At 38.5% G+C, this 21,975-nt stretch overlaps 1 protein-coding gene across 2 annotated transcripts; it reads left to right on the top strand.

The window, feature by feature from the left end:
• The first annotated feature begins 225 nt into the window (after window positions 1-225).
• topbp1 (DNA topoisomerase II binding protein 1) lies at window positions 226-20,815 on the top strand. 2 transcript variants are annotated; one of them, XM_081352413.1, is made up of 28 exons: window positions 226-622; window positions 954-1,053; window positions 1,155-1,289; window positions 2,560-2,703; window positions 2,855-3,036; window positions 4,329-4,522; window positions 4,610-4,804; window positions 5,493-5,656; window positions 5,811-5,974; window positions 7,605-7,855; window positions 7,936-8,240; window positions 8,335-8,507; window positions 9,815-10,026; window positions 12,184-12,506; window positions 12,693-12,878; window positions 12,955-13,070; window positions 13,210-13,333; window positions 14,369-14,533; window positions 14,633-14,729; window positions 14,831-15,026; window positions 15,277-15,506; window positions 16,086-16,225; window positions 16,305-16,407; window positions 18,298-18,461; window positions 18,538-18,666; window positions 18,738-18,827; window positions 18,969-19,130; window positions 20,097-20,815. In XM_081352413.1, exons 2-28 carry the CDS (start codon window positions 967-969, stop codon window positions 20,232-20,234), a joined length of 4,569 nt encoding a protein of 1,522 aa, XP_081208539.1. In that variant the 5' UTR covers window positions 226-622; window positions 954-966; the 3' UTR covers window positions 20,235-20,815. The 2 variants fall into 2 exon arrangements, with proteins under 2 accessions (XP_081208539.1, XP_081208538.1); XM_081352412.1 differs by having other exon boundaries at window positions 402-622; window positions 15,277-15,554.
• The last annotated feature ends 1,160 nt before the right edge of the window (window positions 20,816-21,975 follow it).

Raw genomic sequence — 21,975 nt, 5'->3', positions numbered from 1 at the left:
ACGCCACATTTAAACTCATGGGGCTGTTTATTACGTTTAGTTCGATACTTTTTTCCCAGGTAAGTGGAGACATAAGTCACAAATATATTGCCATTTGGAAACCTAATGTACATTTCACAAGTGAATTTTTGAGCCGACTCAATCAATTCATTAAAAAGATCCGATTAAGAAGAACAACTCTTACGAATCGGACGTCGTAACTATGGTAACAGCAGTCTCGCGAGCGAGAAAAAAAGGCTGTTCTTTGTATTTAGGAAATGATTGCAGGATTATTCCAACTATATAGAGTAAAACGAACTTGATTATAAAAAAGTTATCTCATTGATTTCTGATATTACGAACCTCCAGTCCGGTGGGTGGCGGTCATAAATTTTAATACTTCTCCTGTCCATACCAAAGAAACAGAAGTGAAGCGGAAGTTGTTTTCAGAGCTAGTGGCGCGAATGACTGGAATACGGCTTTCTCTAAATGAAATACACACAGATTAGTTAATCATTTATTCAGTTGTCTTATACAATAGTTATTTTTATGGGTGCAGTTGCAGAAATGATAATCAAAAATTAAGTTGAAATGAGATCAAAGTCTTTTAGAAATTAGTTTTAATCCTCTGCTCTGTCTCGCGGTAAGTCTTCGTTTGTTATTATAAATTATTGTTTTATTTTAATAACTTAAAAATAAATAAATTACTTGGTTTTTAGAGCTGTGCGATAGTATGACTCGGTTTGATTTGTGTTGTTTGGCCATAACTTATGTATTATGAGGAGATTATCAAAACAACCTGCCATGAGAAGCTGATTGTTCATTGTTATTATCATAAGTAACATCTGTTTTTTGTTTGATTTTGGTATTGATTTCCTATTTAACTTATTACATTACAGACTAGCAGATGTTTACATGTGTCTTGATGACAGTATTAAGTCCTTGTGCATTTGTTTTCCTTCCACCTAATTTAGATTATATGCCACCATGTCAAAAGGCAACAGGGATGTATATATTGTGAAATTTGTTGAGCGCAATGGACAGAAGACTGATCTGGCTCTGCAGGCCTATAAGGTGATAAATGTGAAATTCTTCATAATAGCTATCATTAAATGCCCCCTGGGTTAATATAATGTATAGGCCTTTTATTCATACGGTCATATGCTTGTCTTCAGGCAATAGTGGAGCTTCAGTCAGAGAAGTATGTGCAGACGGTGGACGAGGAAGCCGCACTAGAGCTGGACCACAATGACAAATCCCTGTTTGTGTTCAGTGATTTCACCAGCAATTCCTTTGACCACTGCAGGAGGGTGAGGATTCACTTTCAACAGTGCACAGCATCTGCTTTTTGCAGTGTGTTTTCAGTGCATCGCTAATCTCTGTATTGACCAAGATGCTTAAAGGAACACTCCGACTTTTTGGGACTTTAGCTTATTCACAGTATCCCCCAGAGTTAGATAAGTCCATACATACCTTTTTCATTTCTATGCGTTCTGCAAGTGTTATTTGACGCACCCACCGCTAGCCTAGCTTAGCACAAAGACTGGATGTAAATGGATAAGGTAGCATACTAATCCCAATAAGTGACAAAATAATGCAAACATTTTCCTATTTACATGTTGTGATCTGTATAGTCACAGCGTGTACAAATAACAAGGCTGTATGAGACAGAGACCATTTTAATCGTATAAATACAGGTAACTATATTCTCACTAGGCGTAGGAGCACAGCTACTTGGGCGGAGTGGCTACTTGGGCGGAGTGATTAGCGCAGCACACGAGACGCCCTGTTGATGGTTCCGTAACCAAAACAAACGTGACTAACTAGCTAGTAGCGAACGTGACTCGTGATCATGGCTGACTTTGAGGAATTGTCAGAGGAATTTTACTGGGTATCAAACCAAGATCCAGAACCATATAGTTTTGAGCCAGAATACACAGACGAGGAAGTTACAAACTTTGGAAGCTGTAAGACAAGATACAGCGAACACCCATGATTGTAAACTATAAATTTACTATCTAGTAATTGCTGACTCTATTACTCCAACTCTGAGCGAACTCTCTGCTCCTCACCACAGGGCGTCTCCTGTGCTGCGCTAATCACGCCGCCCAAGTAGCTGTGCTCCTACGCCTAGTGAGAATATAGTTCCCAGTATTTATACGATTAAAAAAGGTCTCTGTCTCATATAGCCTTGTTATTTGTACACGCTGTGACTACACAGATCACAACATGTAAATAGGAAAATGTTTGCATTATTTTGTCACTTATTGGGATTAGTATGCTACCTTATCCATTTACATCCAGTCTTTGTGCTAAGCTAGGCTAGCGGTGGGTGCGTCAAATAACACTTACAGAACGCACAGAAATGAAAAAGGTATGTATGGACTTATCTAACTCTGGGGGATACTGTGAATAAGCTAAAGTCCCAAAAAGTCGGAGTGTTCCTTTAAAATGATGTAGAGCTTCAGTTGTAAAACCTGAACTCTTGTGTTCTGTCCATTTATGTTTCCCTAATTGTCCCCGTATTATTATAAATGTTGATAGTCTTCTAAAACTCTGAATGTTTTTTGATTTTTGCAGCTGGGATGCAGGATCGTGAGTCCTCTGGTAGTGTTGTTCTGTCTGCAGAAGCAGAGATGTGTTCCCAAAGCAGAGCAGCCTGTGTACAACATGGCAATGGCTGATGTCACTATCTCCTGCACCAATCTCGACAAAGAGGCACGGGTACGGAGAAAATATTTATGATTAATGCTAAAATATAATTATTTTTTGTCCACCTTTGCTTACATTAGCTGTAAACTGGGATTGAAATGGCGATACACTTATATGTGCAGTTCTGCATGACAAATAAGCAGCGTTTTTGTTGTTCTTGTAGAGTGAAGTGATGGATCTTGTCCAGCTGATGGGTGGACGGGTTTACCGTGATCTCAACGTGTCTGTTACTCACCTGGTGGCAGGTGAAGTGGGGAGTAAGAAATACCTGGTGGCCGCAAGCCTCGGGAAGCCCATACTATTGCCCAGCTGGGTGAAAGCTTGCTGGGAAAAGTCTCAGGATAGGTAACTCATTAACTTCTACACGGTCAAATTAGTTATTTAAAGTCACTATGAAATCAACATTGATAATTGTTATGTTTTTATCAGAGTATTGCAGTGTTTTTTGTTTTTTTTTATAAATGGTGTATCCATGCAAATAATGTTTTTTTTATTCACATGCCCTCGTAATCTTTAATTAAACTATCCCCTCACAAAATTCCCCCTTGCATTGACAGCTCTTCTCTGATGAATGTGTACCAGGCAAGAGCCGGACAATAAGCAAATCCAATCAATTCTCAATGTTCAAAATCAAGTACCTCCTCGTTTAATAAAATGTTTCAAAATGGATATGTCAGAGTTCGGAAGAAAAGACGATCACAATTTTAATTTCATGCTGACTTGTGATAGTCTAATATAATATAAACAAGTAATAAAAACTCAGTGAGTGTTTTAGCGCAATTTTCTCACCTCATGGGATCACAACACTAAGAGATAGTAAATCTTTTCCTGGATTTTTTTTGTGCGTTCTCGAGATTAGACCTTCCTTAACATAATACCGAAAACCCGAAGTCTTTAGGTGGTCTTGTTGAGGAGTAGATAGAAGTGCAAGATTGGTGCGCACAGAACAGAAATCATGAGTTTACAAGCGCAATTTTGTCCGGTGGAAAATTGCGCTTAAAATATAGCCGAGTCGAGTGAAACAGCTTCTCGAACAAGAAAAAATGTAGGACAGACTTGGTCCATCAGAAATTGATTGGACCGTTGTTGTTTGCTATTGCTGCAATTTCATGTGAGTGACAGGTTGTCTTGCCCTCCCGCCGAAAAATAGAGAGGAAATATTCAAGTTATTTTGATTAAAGATTACGAGGGCACATGCATTTTTATCATTTATAATAAATACAATTTTCCGATAAAAACAATTTGAATTGGCAATTTTGATTTCATGGTGACTTTTAAAGGGATTGTTCACCCAAAAAGTAAAATTCTGTCATCATTTACTCGCCCTCAAGTTGTTCCAAACCTTTATGAATTTCTTTCTTCTGTTGAACACGAAATAAGATATTTTAAAGAAAATGGGTAACCAAACAGTTCATGGACACCATTGACTTCCATAGTATGGGAAAAAAATACAATGGCAGTCAATGGGGTCCATCAACAGTTTGGTTTCTGACCTTCTTCAAAATATCTTCTTTTGTGTTCAGAAAAAAAAATTCATACAGGTTTGGAACAACTTGAGGTTAAGTAAATTATGACAGAATTTTACTTTTTGGGTGACCTTTAAGGTTTAAAAACATATCTCCCCCCCCCCCCCCCAGTGTTTTCCATCACTCTGAGCTGAATACAGAAGACTATCGGTGTCCAGTTCTGAAAGGCTGTACAGTGTGTGTGACGGGACTCTCTACTGTGGAGCGTAAAGAGGTTCAAAGGTTGTGCAGTCAGAATGGGGGAAGCTACACGGGGCAGCTCAAGATGAATGAGTGCACTCACCTCATTGTCAATGAACCCACAGGTGACCCCACAATCTCTGACCCCATCACATTGTTTTGGGTTACAGTCTTAGCATGTACTTCACTTCAATTTGTGTGTTGCATTTCAGGTCAGAAATATGAGTTTGCTCGTAAATGGAACGTATACTGTGTGTCCCTGCACTGGCTGTTTGACAGCATCGAGAAGGGCTTCTGTCAGGATGAGAGCAGGTATGCCATGGAGCGTGGAGAGAAGAAGAGAACCGAGGAGAAGGCGGGCAGACCCAACACTTCCACTCCTACAGGAGCCAGCAGGAGTAAAGAGGGTGCGGAGTAAAACACTTTACTTATGGTTTAAGAATTTTATTTTATTATAGGGGGGATAATTTATATTTATGTTCAGCAAGGATGCATTAAATTGATCAAAAGTGACAGTAAAGACATTAATTAAAGTACTAAACATTTCTATTTTAAATAAATGCTGTTCTTTTGAACTTTATTCATCAAAGAATCCTGAAAAAAAGTATCACGGTTTCCACAAAAATATGAAAGCAGCACCACCGTTTTCAACATAGATAATAATAAGAACTGTTTATTGAGCAACAAATCAGCATATTACACTGATTTCTGAAGGATCATGTGACACTGAAGACTGGAGAAATGATGCTGAAAATTCAGCTTTGACATCATAGGAATAAATTACATTTTAAAATATATTCAAAATAGGAAACTATTATGTGTAAATGTAATAATATTTCACAAATTACTGTTTTAACTATATTTTTTATCAAATAAATGCAGCCTTGTTGAGCATAAGAGACTTCTTTCAAAACCATTAAAAATATCTTACAGACCCTGAACTTTTGAAAGCTAGTATGTAAGTTGACAATGGTTATAATTTTTATTTATTTCATAAAACATAAAAAACATCACCTGAATAAATCAATTTTCTTACTAATTCCTATGTCATTCATTTTGATTCATTGAATTTACTTTGTATTTTTTTTTGTGCAGAAGGTCCCTCACTTCTGGGATTGAGTCATATATCCAATACCAGCATGAATGTAAATGAAACGGCCCTCACCACTGCAGGAATCAGCCACTTAGAGACTCCTGATTCGGTCGACTCATTTGACATCACTGTCTGTCGAGTAGATGACCTATTGGATGGCTGTAAGGTTAGTTTTACTCAAATATGAGTGTTTCCTGTATTTTTATATGTCACACATTTAGGACATTGTTTAGATTAAAAATCTAAATTAAATTATTTTGCATTTGTGTGAATTTAAATGTTGAATCTGAAATTTAAAAGCGAAACATTTCTTCCTGTAGTTGTACCTGTGTGGACTTTCCGGAAAGAAACTGGAGAAACTGAGGCGGATGGTGAACTCTGCTGGAGGTCTGCGCTTTAACCAGCCCAGCCAGGAGCTCACGCACATAGTGATGGGAGAACCGGACCAGAGGGTCAAAGTCTTCCTTGACAAAGCCACTCACAGGTCAGTCAAAATCTAAGTTGGGGTGCAACTAGGCATTGTTTTATTTTATCTAGTTTTTAATTGCTTTTAGGGCTGTCAATCGATTAAAATTTTTAATCGCGATTAATCGCATGATTGTCATGAGTTAACTCGCGATTAATCACATTTAATCGCACGTTTTTTTATTTGTTCTAAATGTTCCTTAAATTAATACTTTTCAAGTTTGTAATACTCTAATCAACGTGGGCATGGATAAATAGATGCTTTATGCAAATGTATGTTTATTATTGAAACCATAGTCAATATAGAGCATAAGGAGGAGACATGTTTCAAAGGTCATAGATGTTTTTCAAAGAACTTGTTCATGTCTATTAGACATGTAGAAAGAACAAAAAAAATGCCAGGTTACCATTACTTCTCTTTCTTTGCACTGAGCAATTTACTAACACAAACGTGTTTAGATTTTTGCATGACAGGGGCAGCTCTTCTAAAAATGCTAAATGTAGGCTACATTAATTATTTATTATTACATTGTAGTTTGTCTCTCTCTGTGCCCATTTTGATGAAGCAAAATTCTCAATAAAAATGTTTTCATTGGTATATTTTACTGTTTCTGTTGTCAACGGAATGGATTTGAAAAGGTGACTGAAACGCGACCCATTAAGACATAACCAGCTCTTCCTTCTAAGATGTTAAGTTAATCTGCACAAAAATTCTGATAATCGAGCCGTCGTCTGGTGAAATCAAATACACATAAGATAAAGACAATATCTATGCTCTGATTTCGGCTATACTTGTAAAATTAGAGAAGCAACATAATATCTGTGAATTAAAGAGCTGCTCCTCCGCGCGAGACGCAGAGAGAGAGAGAGAGAGAGAGAGAGAGCGCGCGCGTGCTGGGAGAGCAGTACCGGCGGTACCGGGAGATTCTCAGAAACTAAATAAGGTTTGGGCGCTTTGTTGAAGGGAAAAAAAATCGCTAAAGGGGTCTGCAATGTCGCTAAGTTAGCAACACTGTGTATCTCCATTTCTCCAACTAGGGGTTGGGCCACGGGTCAAACAGAAAAGACGCGCTGCGTTAATCGCGCGTTAAAAAAATTAGTGCCGTTAATATGATTTTGCGTTAACGCGTTATTAACGCGCTAACTTTGACAGCCCTAATTGCTTTATAAGTCTTTATAGGCCCACCTAACAAAGTTTAGGGTTCAGGACAGGTTGCTATAAAGGACCGATATACTTCAAGCGAAATCGAAGAATGAACTGGTGTGACTTTATTGAAAAAAATCAGGCCAAAACTAGTTTGTTTGGAGTTCGAAACCGCTATCCAAAGAGAATTTTCTGGAAAAGTTTACCATGGCTGGTAAACGCCTTCAAATCACCTTTGGTCCGTGGCGATTACGTAATAGTTAGGTGCGCATGGGTGTATATAGCTGAAAAGCTATTTCGAACTTCTTTTTGCATCTACCTCGCCGTGAGTGTATTGGGGCCTTTATGAGGACTTTAGAGGGAGAACTAGTTGTTGAATATGCAAGTTTCATAGCACATGTCATTCAGATTGACTCTTTCTATCTTCCTAAATTGCCATCCTTAGCCAGAATAAGGTGCAATTATGGGATTCAAATATGGTTCTCAGAGATATTCTTCTCCATAGACCCCATATAGTGACCGTGCAGTGGCTGCTGGACAGTTTCTCCCATGGTACTCTGCTCCCAGAGGATGGCTACTTCCACCCCTCCTTCCTGCCCCCTGCCCCAGCCGCTGTTGATATGCCTGCTGCTCAGAAAGCTGCTCCCCGTGCCTCCAGACCCTCTGTGGCTCCCCCTCCTGCCCCTAGTCCAGCCCGTCAAGCCAGAGCAGAAGAAGACCTGCTCTCGCAGTACATGGAGACTGACCAGACTGTTGGTGAGTTGATAAATGTTTCATTCCTCCTCTGTCTACTCCTGTCTGTCTTCCTCATTCTTCCCTGACTGTCTTTAATGTAGTGGAGCTGCCTCAGGCCACTAATAGTACCAGGAGTCGGCATAGCGTTTTGCTTCCAGAGCCTCCAGCTGCAGGGAAGGACTCAACCTTGGTCGAAACCTCAGAGGGTGGCCTGTTTTCAGGGAAGCGCTTCATCTTGGTTGGTTTTGGAGCTGAGGCTGAAGCCCAGCTCTCAGAGCTAGTCATGGAAAACGCTGGGAAGATTTTGGTGGGCCGCTCGAGAGCAGTGGCGCATTACGCCATCGTGCCACTGCTGGGCTGTGACGTGGAGGCCACAGTAGATGAGGTCGTAACAGATACCTGGCTGGTAAGAAAAACACAGTTTATGCACAGACAGACAAGATACCTTTTGTAATTTGTGTCATTTTCTACTACTGACCTGTTTGTGTGTTTGTGTTCAGGCCATGTGTTTGGAGCAGCAGTGTGTGTTACCGTTAGCCTCTCATCCTCTATTCACTCCAGTGACAGTGAGAGAGGGCTTCTCTCCTCTCAAAGACTGTGTGCTGTCCGTCAGTCAGTTTACTGGAGCTGAGAGAGACTCTCTCATTCAGCTCGCCAAACACCTGGGAGCAAGGTGAGACCTTTTCACTGCTAACTGAGATCTGCTGCTCACCTTCAAGGCAGTTTCAAGTTCATAACAAAACTTCACAAGCCTGAAGTACACACAACTTCCTTCATTGTGAGATGGACATGGTCATTAAGGATTAAGGATTCATCATACTAATTAAAAGTGACAACTTTTTGAATCATTTTAATTGTCAAACTACACTGAAATGTAGGGCTGAACCATTAATCGGAAAAAACAATCTGAATCGCAAAATGGCTAGGTGCGATTATCAAATTTTAAAGCTTATCATTTGATTTAAAAAAATGTTTAGCAAGTTTCAGAAGGGAGCATGGCGTTGTGTTCATTACACGTGAGCAGCTCATCATCTGATGTTTTCAGTGTCACAGAGCTCCTCTGTTTGCAGTAAATGCAATCAGCGTGAGTTTGGGTTGCTTATAACCTGCATTTAACAGCGCAGTGTGTGCCATCCGAACGCACAGAGTAACTTCATAACATCAACACACTCAAAGGTATTTAGTATGCTTGTTTTGATGAAGTAAAACAGTGCTGCGATATCCCACAATTTTAGTTTATCAGATAAAGTGACCTATATGAGTAGTAATTGAGCACTTGTTGCTGTTTTATTAGAATAAAATAAAATAAAATAATATAAATTTAACTGATCAAACGTAAGTGTAACAAAGTTCATGTTCAGGGAAGAGGGAGTTCGGATGTCAAACGTCACTTTAAGCATAAAATAAACAACAAAATGAAAGGAGCGGCACTAGCGGCCAACTGGCATATAGGCAATAATAATACAGCAAAGTAAAATGACCCAGGCTCTCGGCACCGCCCTGCTTCATACCACAATAACGTTAATACAACTTTAATGCATTAGCTCAGCCATGAACATGATTTCTGTCATGAGTCCTGTCAGATTACTGTCCATTGGCTGTGGAGGAAGACAACAACTCCCATGATTCCACATTCATTCACGGCATCAAGCTATGCCTTAGTTATTGTTTTGGGGAAAAAAAAAAAGACGTCTAGAGGCGAAACTTGCATACTGTGCCTTTAATGTTTGAAACGTTGTAATTTTTCATTTGTACTTTGTTACATTTCTTAAACTCTCAAGTGTCTGTTATTTAACAGTGAAAATTGTATTGTTACAAAAGTAATATTTCTCTTTTTTTTTTATGTGTGACTAGGTCTGGCCAAATTGTGCTACAGTACAAAAAAGCATTTTTTTAGTATTCAGATTTGCTGAATTCCTTATAATTCTCAGATATAATCTAATGTTTTCTTATTTCTCTCCCCTACACTTGTATCTGCAGTGCTCAGGATTACTTTGTGCGGACCGCTAATCAAAGGAAGGGAATGCTTGCCAGCACTCATCTGGTACTCCAGACACCTGAGGGCACCAAGTACCAGGCAGCCCAGAAATGGGGTCTCCCTGCAGTCACGATCCGCTGGGTTTTGGAGTCTGCCAGAACAGGGAAGCGTGCCGATGAGGGGCGATACCTAGTTTCCCTGCCACCCTCTCCAGGTTAGTTAGAGGAAGAATCATATCTGATGATCTCAAGTGTTTTCAGCAATTATATGTTGTTACTATATTTGTGAGCTCTCTTTAATAAACATTTTGTGATTGATTTCCTTTTTTTTAATTGAATATACTCAGATAAAGAACGAAAGATCCACACCTGCTTGTGTTTTCTTAACGAATTATTATTTTATAATCATGCAACTAAGCACATATAGATCAAGATCAAATGTTTTGGCAATCAACCTTCTTCAGTAATTCATATAATGTTACTGTCCCCAATAATCTTTAAAAGAGTGCGAGTCCAATGATCACCAGGTGGAGACTCTCATCACAGGTGCTTCTCATCCCAAGAGTTTACAACCTAAATCAACAAATCACAATTAAATTAATCCATACAAACAAGTCAACACTAAAAAACAACCAGCCAAAACATTTACAAAACGTTCAACATACACAACAACCACAAAATATTCAACACATCAATCACAGCATATACAAATCATTAATTTAAAACCTTCAACATCTAAAATGACAAAGCATATACTTAAAAAATCTTCAATTCAGAATAAAAGTAGAGAATGATCAAACACATCAGGCCAAAAGCAGTTCATAAATCCATATCGCCATCCACTTTCACTGAACAAAAAAATCTGATTGCAATCTTGGTACAGCATGATAAGAAAAAATAATACAAACAACAACTAAATTCTAATTAAAGAAAACAAGAGAGGTCAAAGTCTTCATTAAGACCTAGAGGAGGCATGCTGTTTAATCGATACATCGAGCAAGCTTCTCGTAAGTTGTGTTTTTTTTGTGTGTGTGTTTGTTACTTTTTCAATATCTATACAAGTTAAATCCTTAATTTCATGATAATGGTTGTGAAAATGTCTAGCAATTGGCAAATTAACATCACATCACAGATTTATATTCACTAATACGGGTTTTTAATGGACTAATAGTTTTTCCAATGTAAATTAGTGTACAAGGGCATTTTAAAATGTATATCACATTCGATTTTTTTTTTCCTCACGTGACTGATGTTCTGTTTTCGTCATGGCCGTGTGAACAGCACAGACCACATGGAATCCGATCTTTTCGATTCCGATTTGTGCCACTTCCATATGTGGTACTAAATCTGATACAGGTCAGATGTATTGCAGTGCGACCTCAGTCTGAACAATCATAACGGAATTCATGCGACTTTTACAAATCTCTAGATCAACATTCTTCACAATTCTGCACTCAATGGAGTCACTTCAAAGATTTTACATATCCAAAGTTATCAAGACAGTTGCGAAAGGTAGTCAGTGGAAGGACAGTAATCTGTCAGAACCCATAAGTATTCTAGTGACAGTCCTATATACAAGCAAAACATGAGGGCTTGTATCATAAATGTTTAAAAACTCTGTTCTCCTTTTTCACATCCTCCTCTGTTTTTTTCTATTGCCTGCACTTAAATTTGCTGGTTTCTACGGCAGATCACACAATAAATAAACTTGTAATCACTTACTTTTAATGTCCTTTGTGTTTAGTTCCATATGAAAGTGTGCTACGTGGCATCTTTTTATCGTTCTTTTGTGCATGAGCAAGACCATGATGTTTTCGCACTGGAATCTGATATTGGCCACATTTAAAGCAACAATATGAACAGCTATACAAAAATATCGGAATTGAGCACTAAGAGACTCACTTTTATAACCTTCTGAATGTTTTTTATTCATGTATTTTATAACCAACCTTCACAATGTAGCCATATAAATGTATAACGATATAATATAAATAGTCTTATGTTACTGGATCTTTTATGAATGAATAAAGGAAAATCTTTAAAAATATTCCCTAAAGGGGGATCGGTTGAAAGAATATTCCAATTTTTTTTTTTTTTTTTTGATGCCCTTAATTAGATAAGACTGTTTATTAAAAATTAACAGTCATTTGATGTGAACTTGATTAAATAATTGTTTAAATAAATGTAAATTATTTAGCCTGATTGTACACTGATTGAAGCCAAATGATTGAGTGCAGTGATTTATCTTTTCTGATGTGAAAATAGTCAGATTCATCAATTTCTATACATTAAATTAAAAAAATGTCATACACCATCATGAAATGGTCACTTAAACATTATATTATTACTTTCCTCTTTGCGATTTCCCATAGAGAGAAGTGAAGACAGTTTTGTTGGAGCATCTCAGAAAGACCCGCCTCCTCTGCGCCTCCTGCAACGCTCCCCAGAGTTACCCCTACTGGGCCCACAAAACAGCGCTGCCATCACCCCTCTGGACACGACTCGCTTTCAGAGCCGCACTGTCCGTTCAGCAGTCAGGAAGTTGAGAGAAGGAGAGGAGGAGCAGGCGGAGGTGTCAACCCCAGGACAAGAGGATGCCAAAGGAGCCCTGCAAAAAGACTCCTCCCTCCAACTAGACACTCCCTCTCGCTTCCTGAGCAGAGACAGACTCTTCGGACCCTCATTTAACACTAAGGTCAGCTGCAATTTCAAGTTCAGAAAACATCTTTCGCTTTGTTTAGGGTTAAAATGTTGTTAATAGTCTGATATGAAAAGGTACAATAGCTAAACCAGCCTGCTTGATTATAAGGGTCAGTGAGGAGTGGATGATTAAATAAAACTAAATGACAATTGTAATTTTGTTTGTACGTCTGTGTTGCAGGATGTGTTTGACCATTTGCAGACTCCTGGTAATAACCCACATCAAGGTCAAGGGGCGGAGACTCCTCTGTCAGAGGTCATCGAGAGGAACCTTAACGCTGCAGTTGCCAACAGTAACCGCAGTCATGTCACAAACCTCGCAGCCATGACTGCCAGTCCACAACTGGGAAAAGAGCCTGAACCTGAGGTACACACTCATACTGACATATACACTCGCTACGTTTATCTGAATACAGGTATTTACAGGTATGTGTGTTCTGCAGGTGGAGCAGAAAACTGCAGCTCCTCTCAGGGGGGTGGTGGTGTGTGTGAGCAAGAAATTAAGCAAGAAACAGAGTGAGCTCAATGCAGTGGCCGCCTCTCTTGGTGCAGACTTCAGGTATGTAACAAATCGAAATATCTGACTCTCAGTGAATCAAATTAACATTACATAAATCTAAAACAGTGCCAGCTGAGATGTTGGTAAGGCATGTTTTAGGGTGAAGGGGTGGAGTCTAATGCCATGCTGTCTATTTTAGGTGGTCGTGTGACGACTCTGTCACTCATTTCATCTACCAGGGGAAAGTTGGAGACAACAGTAAAGAATACAGAGCTGTCAAAGAGAGAGGACTGCATATAGTGTCACAACACTGGCTACAGGCTGTACGTACATGCAGATACTTCTAAATGCATATTGCGCAAAACAAAGTGTCTATAAATACATTAAGGATGCACCAATTCTGGCCGATACTGATGACTAGATAATAATTTTTATGTTATGGCTAAAAAAAACTAGTGTCAAAACATTATATTGTACAGTATGAAAAGTGCAGTTTCATTTTGAGATCTGCTAAAGATTACAATTAAGTGTTATGAAACTAGTATTGTTTTTAAAGATTAACTTTGAGTGTTAGATGATGGCAAAGATAATCAAAATGTGAAAATTGGGGAAATGAGCATACATGACACGAAGGACAAACAAAATGCATAAATCTTGTTTATTTTGGTTTCTTACCAAAAAAGCTAGACTAGTGGTAGGATCTAGCTTTAATAACATGATCACTTATGGTGTGCAATATGACCAAAATCTTAGAAGCAAACCACATCAAAACTAATACTTCCCTAATATGTTAAAAGTTCTTAAGTAATCAGTCAGTATTAAAATAAGAACAAAGAATCAAATGCCAATTGAACAAATAAACACAACATAACACAGAATACAAAAACAGCAGTGGGTATATTAGGTTGCTTTCACTTTAAGACATACAGTAATGTGTAGATTTAATACTGACACATCCTGAACTGTTTTTTCCCCCAAGCTGTTTGTTCACTTAAGATATAACCTCCAAAACGGACATTTTCACATAATTGTGTGTATTTGACCGGTCAAGCGAATAAGCCTAGAAAGAGAACACAAGTCGGTACTCGCGTGCTGACAGGCGGCAAGCTCACGCACAGAAATCCTTGTAAAAATAATGCATTACAACTTTAAATTGGGGATAATTCATTTAGATAATTATTATTAATTAATTTTTGCGATTATTTTACTGTGAAATGGCGAATTATCTAGGATTGTATTAAAAAAAATTGACATTTTGTTGATTTTGCATTTTATTCAGCAATTGTGGAATTGCGAAAATCTGGAGTGACTAAAGCATTGTGAAAAGTTTGAGATTTCATTGCTCATCCTATTTTCAGTGTGCAGATGAGCAGAAGCATGTGTCGGAGTCGCTCTACCCTTTCACGTTCAACCCCAAAATGAGCCTTACCATGAGTCAGATGGCAGATTGCACTCAGAGGTCACCTCCCCCTACCACCCCCCGCACCAGACTTAGGGCGTTCACTGAGAGTGAGGAGACCGGGGTGAGGAATAATAACTGCATTACCATACTATTCAATCCATGCATATTATTAAGCTTATCAAGCATTTGTTTTATTAAAACAATGTTGTTGTTTTTCAAGCTTGGCCCTAATGATGACATAACGGACATCTCGACTCCTCAGCGAGTCAGTGTGGGAGAGCCTGAGAAAGATCAAACCCTCAGCAATGAGAGAAAAAGTGAGTCATCTTTAAAGATGTGTCTGATTTATGTTATCTCTATCAGTTTTGTCTCAATTCACAGCTTTTTTTTCTCTCCTTTTTTCTTATCCCTCCCTTAGATATTACAGAAGCGCTGGAGATGAGAGAGAATCTTCAAAGGCAGCTTCAGGAGATCATGTCTGCCACTAAACTGGCCAGCGGTCGTCGAGGCTCCTCGCGGTTGGCCAGAACAGGCTCAGGGGGGCAGGGCTCACCCCACACCCCGGACAGCCTGGGGCGAATGGGTAGAAGGAGCCGGAATTTAGAGGCCATACGGTATAAAAGCAAGACTACCCAGAGTACTCTCTCTGATCCCATCGGTGTCTCAAAGCTTGTAGCATCTAAGAGAATACAGCAGAGTTTTCAGGTGTTCACTAGGGAATGTAGACACAGGACATGTTCTTGCTACTGTTTTTTGCTGCATCCTGTTCACCTGCATCAGATGCTGGGCATCAGCAAGGCTCACTTTTTGCTTTGAGAAGTTGCGTTTTTAAGATTGCATGTTATAGGATTGTGTTTTTGGCAGGATGTCACGTCAAGTGGATGTGGACCTGAACACAGAGCCGTCTCAGAGTGAGCAGATCGTGTGGGATGATCCCACAGCACGAGAGGAGAGGGCAAAACTGGCCGATAACCTGCAGTGGCCCGGAAGCCCCTCCCAGCACTCCGAACCTCTAGCCCTCGTCCCGCTGCCCCCCTCTGACCACACGGCCAATGGCAGGGACTCCATGACTGACTCTGAACTGGTGGAAATGGGTATGCAAGGTTTTGCATTTGAAAAAAGTGTTCAAAAGTTAGAAGTTGGTAAGATTTTTTTATGTTTTTGAAGTCTCTTATGTTCACCAAGGCTGAATTTATTTGATAAAAATATTGTGAAATATTACAATTTAAAACGACTGTCTATTTTAGTATATTTTAAAATGTAAATTATTCCTGTGATGGCAAAGCTGAATTTTCAGCATCATTACTCCAGTTTTCAGTGTCACATGATCCTTCAGCAATCATTCTAATATGCTGATTTGGTAGAAAGAAACATTTTCATATTATTATTATCAGTGTTGAAAACGGTTATACTCCTTAATATTTTGTGGAAATCATGATGCGTTTTTTCAGGATACTTTGATGAATAGGAAGTTCAAAAGGAAGTTCAAAATACAGAACTTTTATTATAACATTATTAATGTCTTTACCATCACTTTTGATGAATGTGTCCTTGCTGAAAAACAGTATTATTATTATTAATAATACTGACGTACTGTTTTGAACAGTAGAGTGTGTGAGGAAGTGAAAGTACAATACAAATGTTAATGATTCAACTCTTCTGATCCTTTCTAGCCGCATTTGAAGTCATTGACGCGCAACTGAAGCCAAAGGTGACCCCGCCTCGAGTCGTCACGCTACAAAACCCTGAAACACCTGAAGCTCCTAGTATTGCTTTCCCCATTTCTAAAACTGCAGCCGCTCCCCTTCCACCGGTACACATACACCTATCCATGGACAGCAGTTCTAATTCTTTTTATTTAAATCTGATCTAACTCAATCTGTTCTCACCAGATTGAAGATGAGGACGAGGTGAAGAAGGATCCTCCACGATTCCTGCTGTCTTCATTGAATCCACAGGAACGCATTGACTACAGCCATCTCATAGAGGAGCTAGGTCAGTACACAATACCACTTAGTGTTTCCTGTTTCTTCCACTGGGTGACTTCATATTGTCTCTCAGTTTACCTCACTGCATTGTATGTAATTTAGGGATGTGTAAACAACCATTTTAAATCTTCTAGTCAGCCTGCTTGGTCTTAGGGTGCTTTCACACTGGCAGTTTAGTTCAAAACAGGGCACGGCTCACATGAAAAATTGGTTGTGTGATAGCGGTCATGAGTACCGAACCCGAGACTACCTGTAGGAGGTGTTCTGAGCTCGGTTGCACTGGAGTTGTGTCGTGATTCGCGTGGATGTTAAAGCGACTCGGGTGCTCACTTGTTCAGAAAGAAAATTAACCTGTGCATGCATTTTGGCCAATGACAATGTCAATAGTTCAAAAAAGGGGATTACAGTGATGATGATTTACTTTGGAAGTGAGTGTGCAGTGCAATCGGAGCGGCTAATGAATGGCTAATTACTAAAAAAACACAATATATTGACCCACGTCCTGTTTTCTATCACACGCAGTGCACATTTGTGATGATGTAAGATGAATGCAAATGCACCAGGGTTTGATAGAATCAAGTTGAGTGTGAAACTTGACCAATGCTGTGAGGGGAGCCGGGAACAATCGGACTTGGACTGTAGCAAACATGCCCAGTGTGAAAGCACCCTTAGGGACCCTCAAAACAAGTCACCTTTATTTATATAGTGCTTTATACAATACAGATTGTTTCAAAGCAGCTTTACAGTGACAAACAGGAAACCAATGATTCAATGGTGCCGAACAGAAGCAGCTCTAAAAAGACAATAGTAAACAGTCATTATTCAGCTGAAGTCAGTTCAGTGTTGATTCAGCTCAGTTCATCAATTATGGAATGAGTTCAATTCATCTATAAAGCAGCTCTGGAGAAAACAGTGATGTCATCATTCAGCTCAGTTCAGTTCTCGTCCAATAGTGTCAGTGCATTTAAGTCAATAATATTGTTGAATATTACCCTATGTATAATTGGGCTGTTGTCAGGTTCCGATCAGACCACGTCTTTGGGAGCTTTTAAACTATGTTTGGCAGAGCATAATGGAATGGGACAGAACGCAGGGGTCCTATGATGTTTTCAAAGTTTGACAGGTTTTTTTTGTTTATTTATTGTCAAAATGTGGCATTTGTGGCTGGAAGACGGTACAAGACAGTGTAATGGCCAAAGACATTCATCTCAATTTGAAATGTTTTTTTTAAGAGCATTTTACCATGAAAACTCTAAAAACTAATTACAACAGCATGCTAATTATAGAACTGTCCCAAAGATAAAAAGCAGAAAACGAAAATTCATACTTAATGTTAATATTTTATCCAGTAAATTAATTCATTGAACATTTATGTTACAGAATATTTCTATTTCAAATAAATGCTACTCTTTTGAACTTTATATTCATCAAATGGTCAAAATTCCGAACAAAGATTGTTTCACAGTTTCCACAAAATGAATAAGCACAACAACTGTTTTCAACATTGTTAAAAAAAAAATCTTCTTGAACACATTAGATCAGCATATTAGACTGATTTCTGAAGGATCATGTGACTCAAGACTGGAGTAATGATGCTGAAAATTCAGCTTTGCCATCACAGGAATAAATTACATTTTAAAATATAATAAAATAGAAAACTGTTATTTTAAATGATAATAATATTTCACAATTTTACTGTTTTACTGTATTATAAATGCAGCCTTGGTGAGCATATGAGGCGTCTGTTTACAAAACATGATTACTATGGCTTTTTTATATATTAAAAAAGCAAAAAACAACCTCCCGACTAGTTGGTTGATGGACAGTCCAATTGTTGTATTCTATCCCTAATTGAATTTCTGTTATTTGATGCGTCTTGTATGCGTTTCATGCGCAGGTGGTGTTGTGCTGGAGAAGCAGAGTTTTGACCCCAGCTGCACTCACGTGGTTGTGGGTTATCCTCTGCGCAATGAGAAGTATCTGGCCGCCATGGCAGCGGGCAAGTGGATCCTTCACCGCTCATACCTGGAGGCCTGCCGTGCAGAAGGACACTTCATAAAGGTGTGTGTCTGCGTTTGTGTTCCATGTCTTTCACTCATGATCTCAGATGATTGTTCATGTCCTCTGTGTGTGTTAGGAGGAGCAGTATGAGTGGGGCAGCAGCTCTATACTGGACGCTCTGCCGTCCATCAACTCTCAGCAGAAGAGACTGGCACTGGCAGCCATGCGATGGAGGAAGACTCTACATGGCGGCTCAAACAAGGAGGTACACTTATATACATGTGTATGGATGAACCTCAAGTACATGGTGCAGTGCCTGATGCTGTTGATGTGCAGGGAGCTTTTGGCGGCTGGACTGTAATGCTGAATATTGACCAGGCCAGAGATGCGGGATTCAGACGGCTGCTGCAGTCTGGCGGAGCCAAGGTCTGTTGTCTTTTATCAAATTGTCTCTTTTGATTCCAGATTTAAAATATTGGTTTTATCTGACCTTATGGGCAGTCGTTGCTATTTCCCCCCTCTGTATTGTTTCTTTGTCCTGTGTTAACCCTCTTTTTTTCTGTATAGGTGTTACCAGACCCTTCTCCCTCGCTGTTTCAAGGGACCACACACCTGTTTGTGGATTTTAGTCGGTTAAAACCGGGTGATTTCAGAGTGGACATCAGTGAGGCTGCAGCTCAGGGGGTCAAATGCCTAAAACCAGAGTATATTGCTGATTACCTCATGCAGGTGAGAGGATGATTCATAATAAAAAATATTGATTACACTTTATTTTAAGGTGTCATTGTTACTGAGTAATTATATATTTAAGTACTGAGTAATATTAAGCAACTACATGTACTTACTATAGGGTTAGGATGAGGGTTAGTTGCATGTAATTATGCATAATTTACTGTTATTTCTATGGTAACATAGGTAACAAGGACACTGTAAAATAAAGGTGTTACCAGAGAGTTTACCCAAAAAATTATAATTTTGTCATCATTTACTCAACCTCAAGTTGTTCCAAGCCTGTATGAGTTTCTTTCTTCTGTTGAACACAAAATATATTTTAAAGAATGTTGCTAACCAGAAAGTTGACGGCACCCATTGACATCTATAGTATTTTTTTCCTACTATGGAAGTCAATGGATGCCGTCTACTCTTTTGTTAGCAACATTCTTCAAAATATATTTTGTGTTCTACAGAAGAAACTAACACCTTTTATTTTACAGTAATATTGTTTTTATATCTATTATGATATTACAATTACCAAATTAAAACAAACAAAATAAGAAATGACTATTGTAGCATTTCACAAAAATCTGTAAAAAAAAAAAAAAGTTACTTTTATTTTGCAGTACAACTGTAGAATTTCAATACTAATATATATCATTTATATTCATCACAAACTTCATTTTCAGAAGTTAAACCACTGAGCTTCTCTTTAGTTTCAAGTTTGTGAAGACTGTTGGCCCATGTTGCCTTTACAAATGTATTTTATAAGTGACCCTAACTCGGGCATGAGCGATTTCGGTTTTATTTCGATTAATCATGCAGGCCTATTACACCTGACATTTAATGTACCAGAAGCAATAATGTGGAAATTTTATCACAGTAATTGCTTCTTCTGTTCAGCTCTGAAATGGTTGTTGATGCAAAAAGTTGTATGACTTAATAACTTTGCCCTTTTAATGTTTTTTCATTTTTTTTCAGGAGCCATCTCCTTCAATGGAGGCTTACTATCTTCCTGGTGCAGCTGCAGAAGATCTAGAGAAGGTTCAAGATACATCTTCACGCAAACGGAAAGCATCCGGCGACATGTCCACATTAAAGAAGAGTCGTGTGAGATGAAACCGTCCTATTTCATGCTCAAACGTAATGTGTATTTAATATGTATTTAATTCATTTTATTCATATTACATTGTAAGAATAAGAATGTCTGTTGTGTCAATAAAAAATAAAATCATAATGTAATGGGTTTTTTCAAAGATTTCACCAGAAATCCAATTTAAACAGAATTTCACAGCTTGCATTTTTTTTATGCTAAACTGACTCTGATGTACTACCACTTTCTGCCCTGCAGAGGGAGCAATCTTCACATAATTTGACATTGATCAATTTAGCCGTATATGTTGTGCCTATTACAGAAAAATGTTTACACGCCCTCAAATGCATGGACTAGTACTATATAAATATAGTTAGAAAGTTGCCAATTATCTGGCAGCCAAAAATATATGATAAGACATGATGTACAGGTGGACTAATTGGACAGTAAAAAAATTAAAATGCTGTATGTTCTCAAATCACTATGATGTCTCATATAATACAGTCTGTTGCATGTAATTCTGTTTTAAAAGTGATTTGTAATTCAGTTTATCACTTATGTTCAGTGAATTACATTAGTAATTACATTTACTCACGATGTTGCTTACAGTTCGTGTTTGACCCCTGGTGTAACGCTTTCTTACGAAAGACTTCGGGAATCTTCTGTGTCCACAGCAACCGTTCTGTTACTAATGGCAACAAGTGCAGTTTTTTTTGTTTTTTTTTTAATGGTGCTGTCATTGAACCAATTCATATAGTTATTTCTTGATCAGATACTTATTACTTTATTGATCTTTCAGTTATCTTCCCAACAATAGTGTTAATAATATATATATTTTTAATAATACAATTTTTTTAACCAACCATTTTTAGTGCCACTTCTTCCTACATTAAGCTCATTTTAATGTGTTTAAACCCACTACTAGTCTTTATACCCTGTAAGTAATAGATTACTTATTATTTTTTTACATTGAAGTTTGTGTGGAATCTCATGATGTCTGTCAAAAAACACATTCACTTAATGCCATAACTGGATTTGCTTGAGAAGTCTGGTGGCCTATATGGGCATGTAAATGATTTACCCTGGTCATGGCTAAGCCTGCCACCAGCCGATTACTGAGACCGGGGGGTTTAACCACAGTCTCAAAGCCATCGGATTACGAAGTTGGATCCCCCATTTGTCACAGAGGGTGGTGATAGGGTAGGGGGAAGGGGAAAGGGCTGTTCTGAATGCCTGTTCGTCTTCTGAACACATATCTGCTATCACCTTTTATGTCACTGCACTGCACATGTTTCTGCCTTTGTGTTTCTTGCTTCAGTCCTGAATGAGTAATTAAATGTGCAGTAAATTACTTCTTTCTTTCTTTTTTTCCCGCCCAAGCTCTGTAACTGCTGGTGCAGATAAGACCTCTTTGCTCCTTACCTGTCTACATGACTGATATTGGGACCAGTGACTCTATCTGATAGCAATGCCATTTTGCTGTGGTAATAAGAGGAAACGTAGCATGTTGTGAGGCCTATGACCAATGCAGGCCATGGAAAATGGCCATATTTCCGTAAGATATGAACAGGGATTATGCCACTGAAGTGGAACAGAATGTCCCTTTGTTCCTGTCTAAAATCAGGACACAGTTGTCTATTGTTGCTCAAGACAATGTAATTTTTTTTTTTTTACGCTTTCAATACAAGGGCAAATAGGAAAGGGAGTTTACAGAATTTAGTTTGAAATTAATTAATTTTTTTTTTTTTTTCTGTCATTTTGGTCAAT

This window comes from Scardinius erythrophthalmus, assembly GCF_964197995.2.
Source record: "Scardinius erythrophthalmus genome assembly, chromosome: 22".
Lineage (NCBI taxonomy): Eukaryota > Metazoa > Chordata > Actinopteri > Cypriniformes > Leuciscidae > Scardinius > Scardinius erythrophthalmus.
Note: the sequence above shows the minus strand (reverse complement) of the source record. Positions and strands in the feature narration are given on the sequence as shown.

Bases quoted from the DNA above. Each gene is read 5' to 3' on its own strand.
- topbp1 (XM_081352412.1), top strand. From the start codon at position 967: ATGTCAAAAGGCAACAGGGATGTATATATTGTGAAATTTGTTGAGCGC. The intron at 8,508-9,814 runs GTGAGACCTTTT...TTGTATCTGCAG, and splicing joins GCCAAACACCTGGGAGCAAG to TGCTCAGGATTACTTTGTGC. The intron at 19,131-20,096 runs GTGAGAGGATGA...ATTTTTTTTCAG, and splicing joins TTGCTGATTACCTCATGCAG to GAGCCATCTCCTTCAATGGA.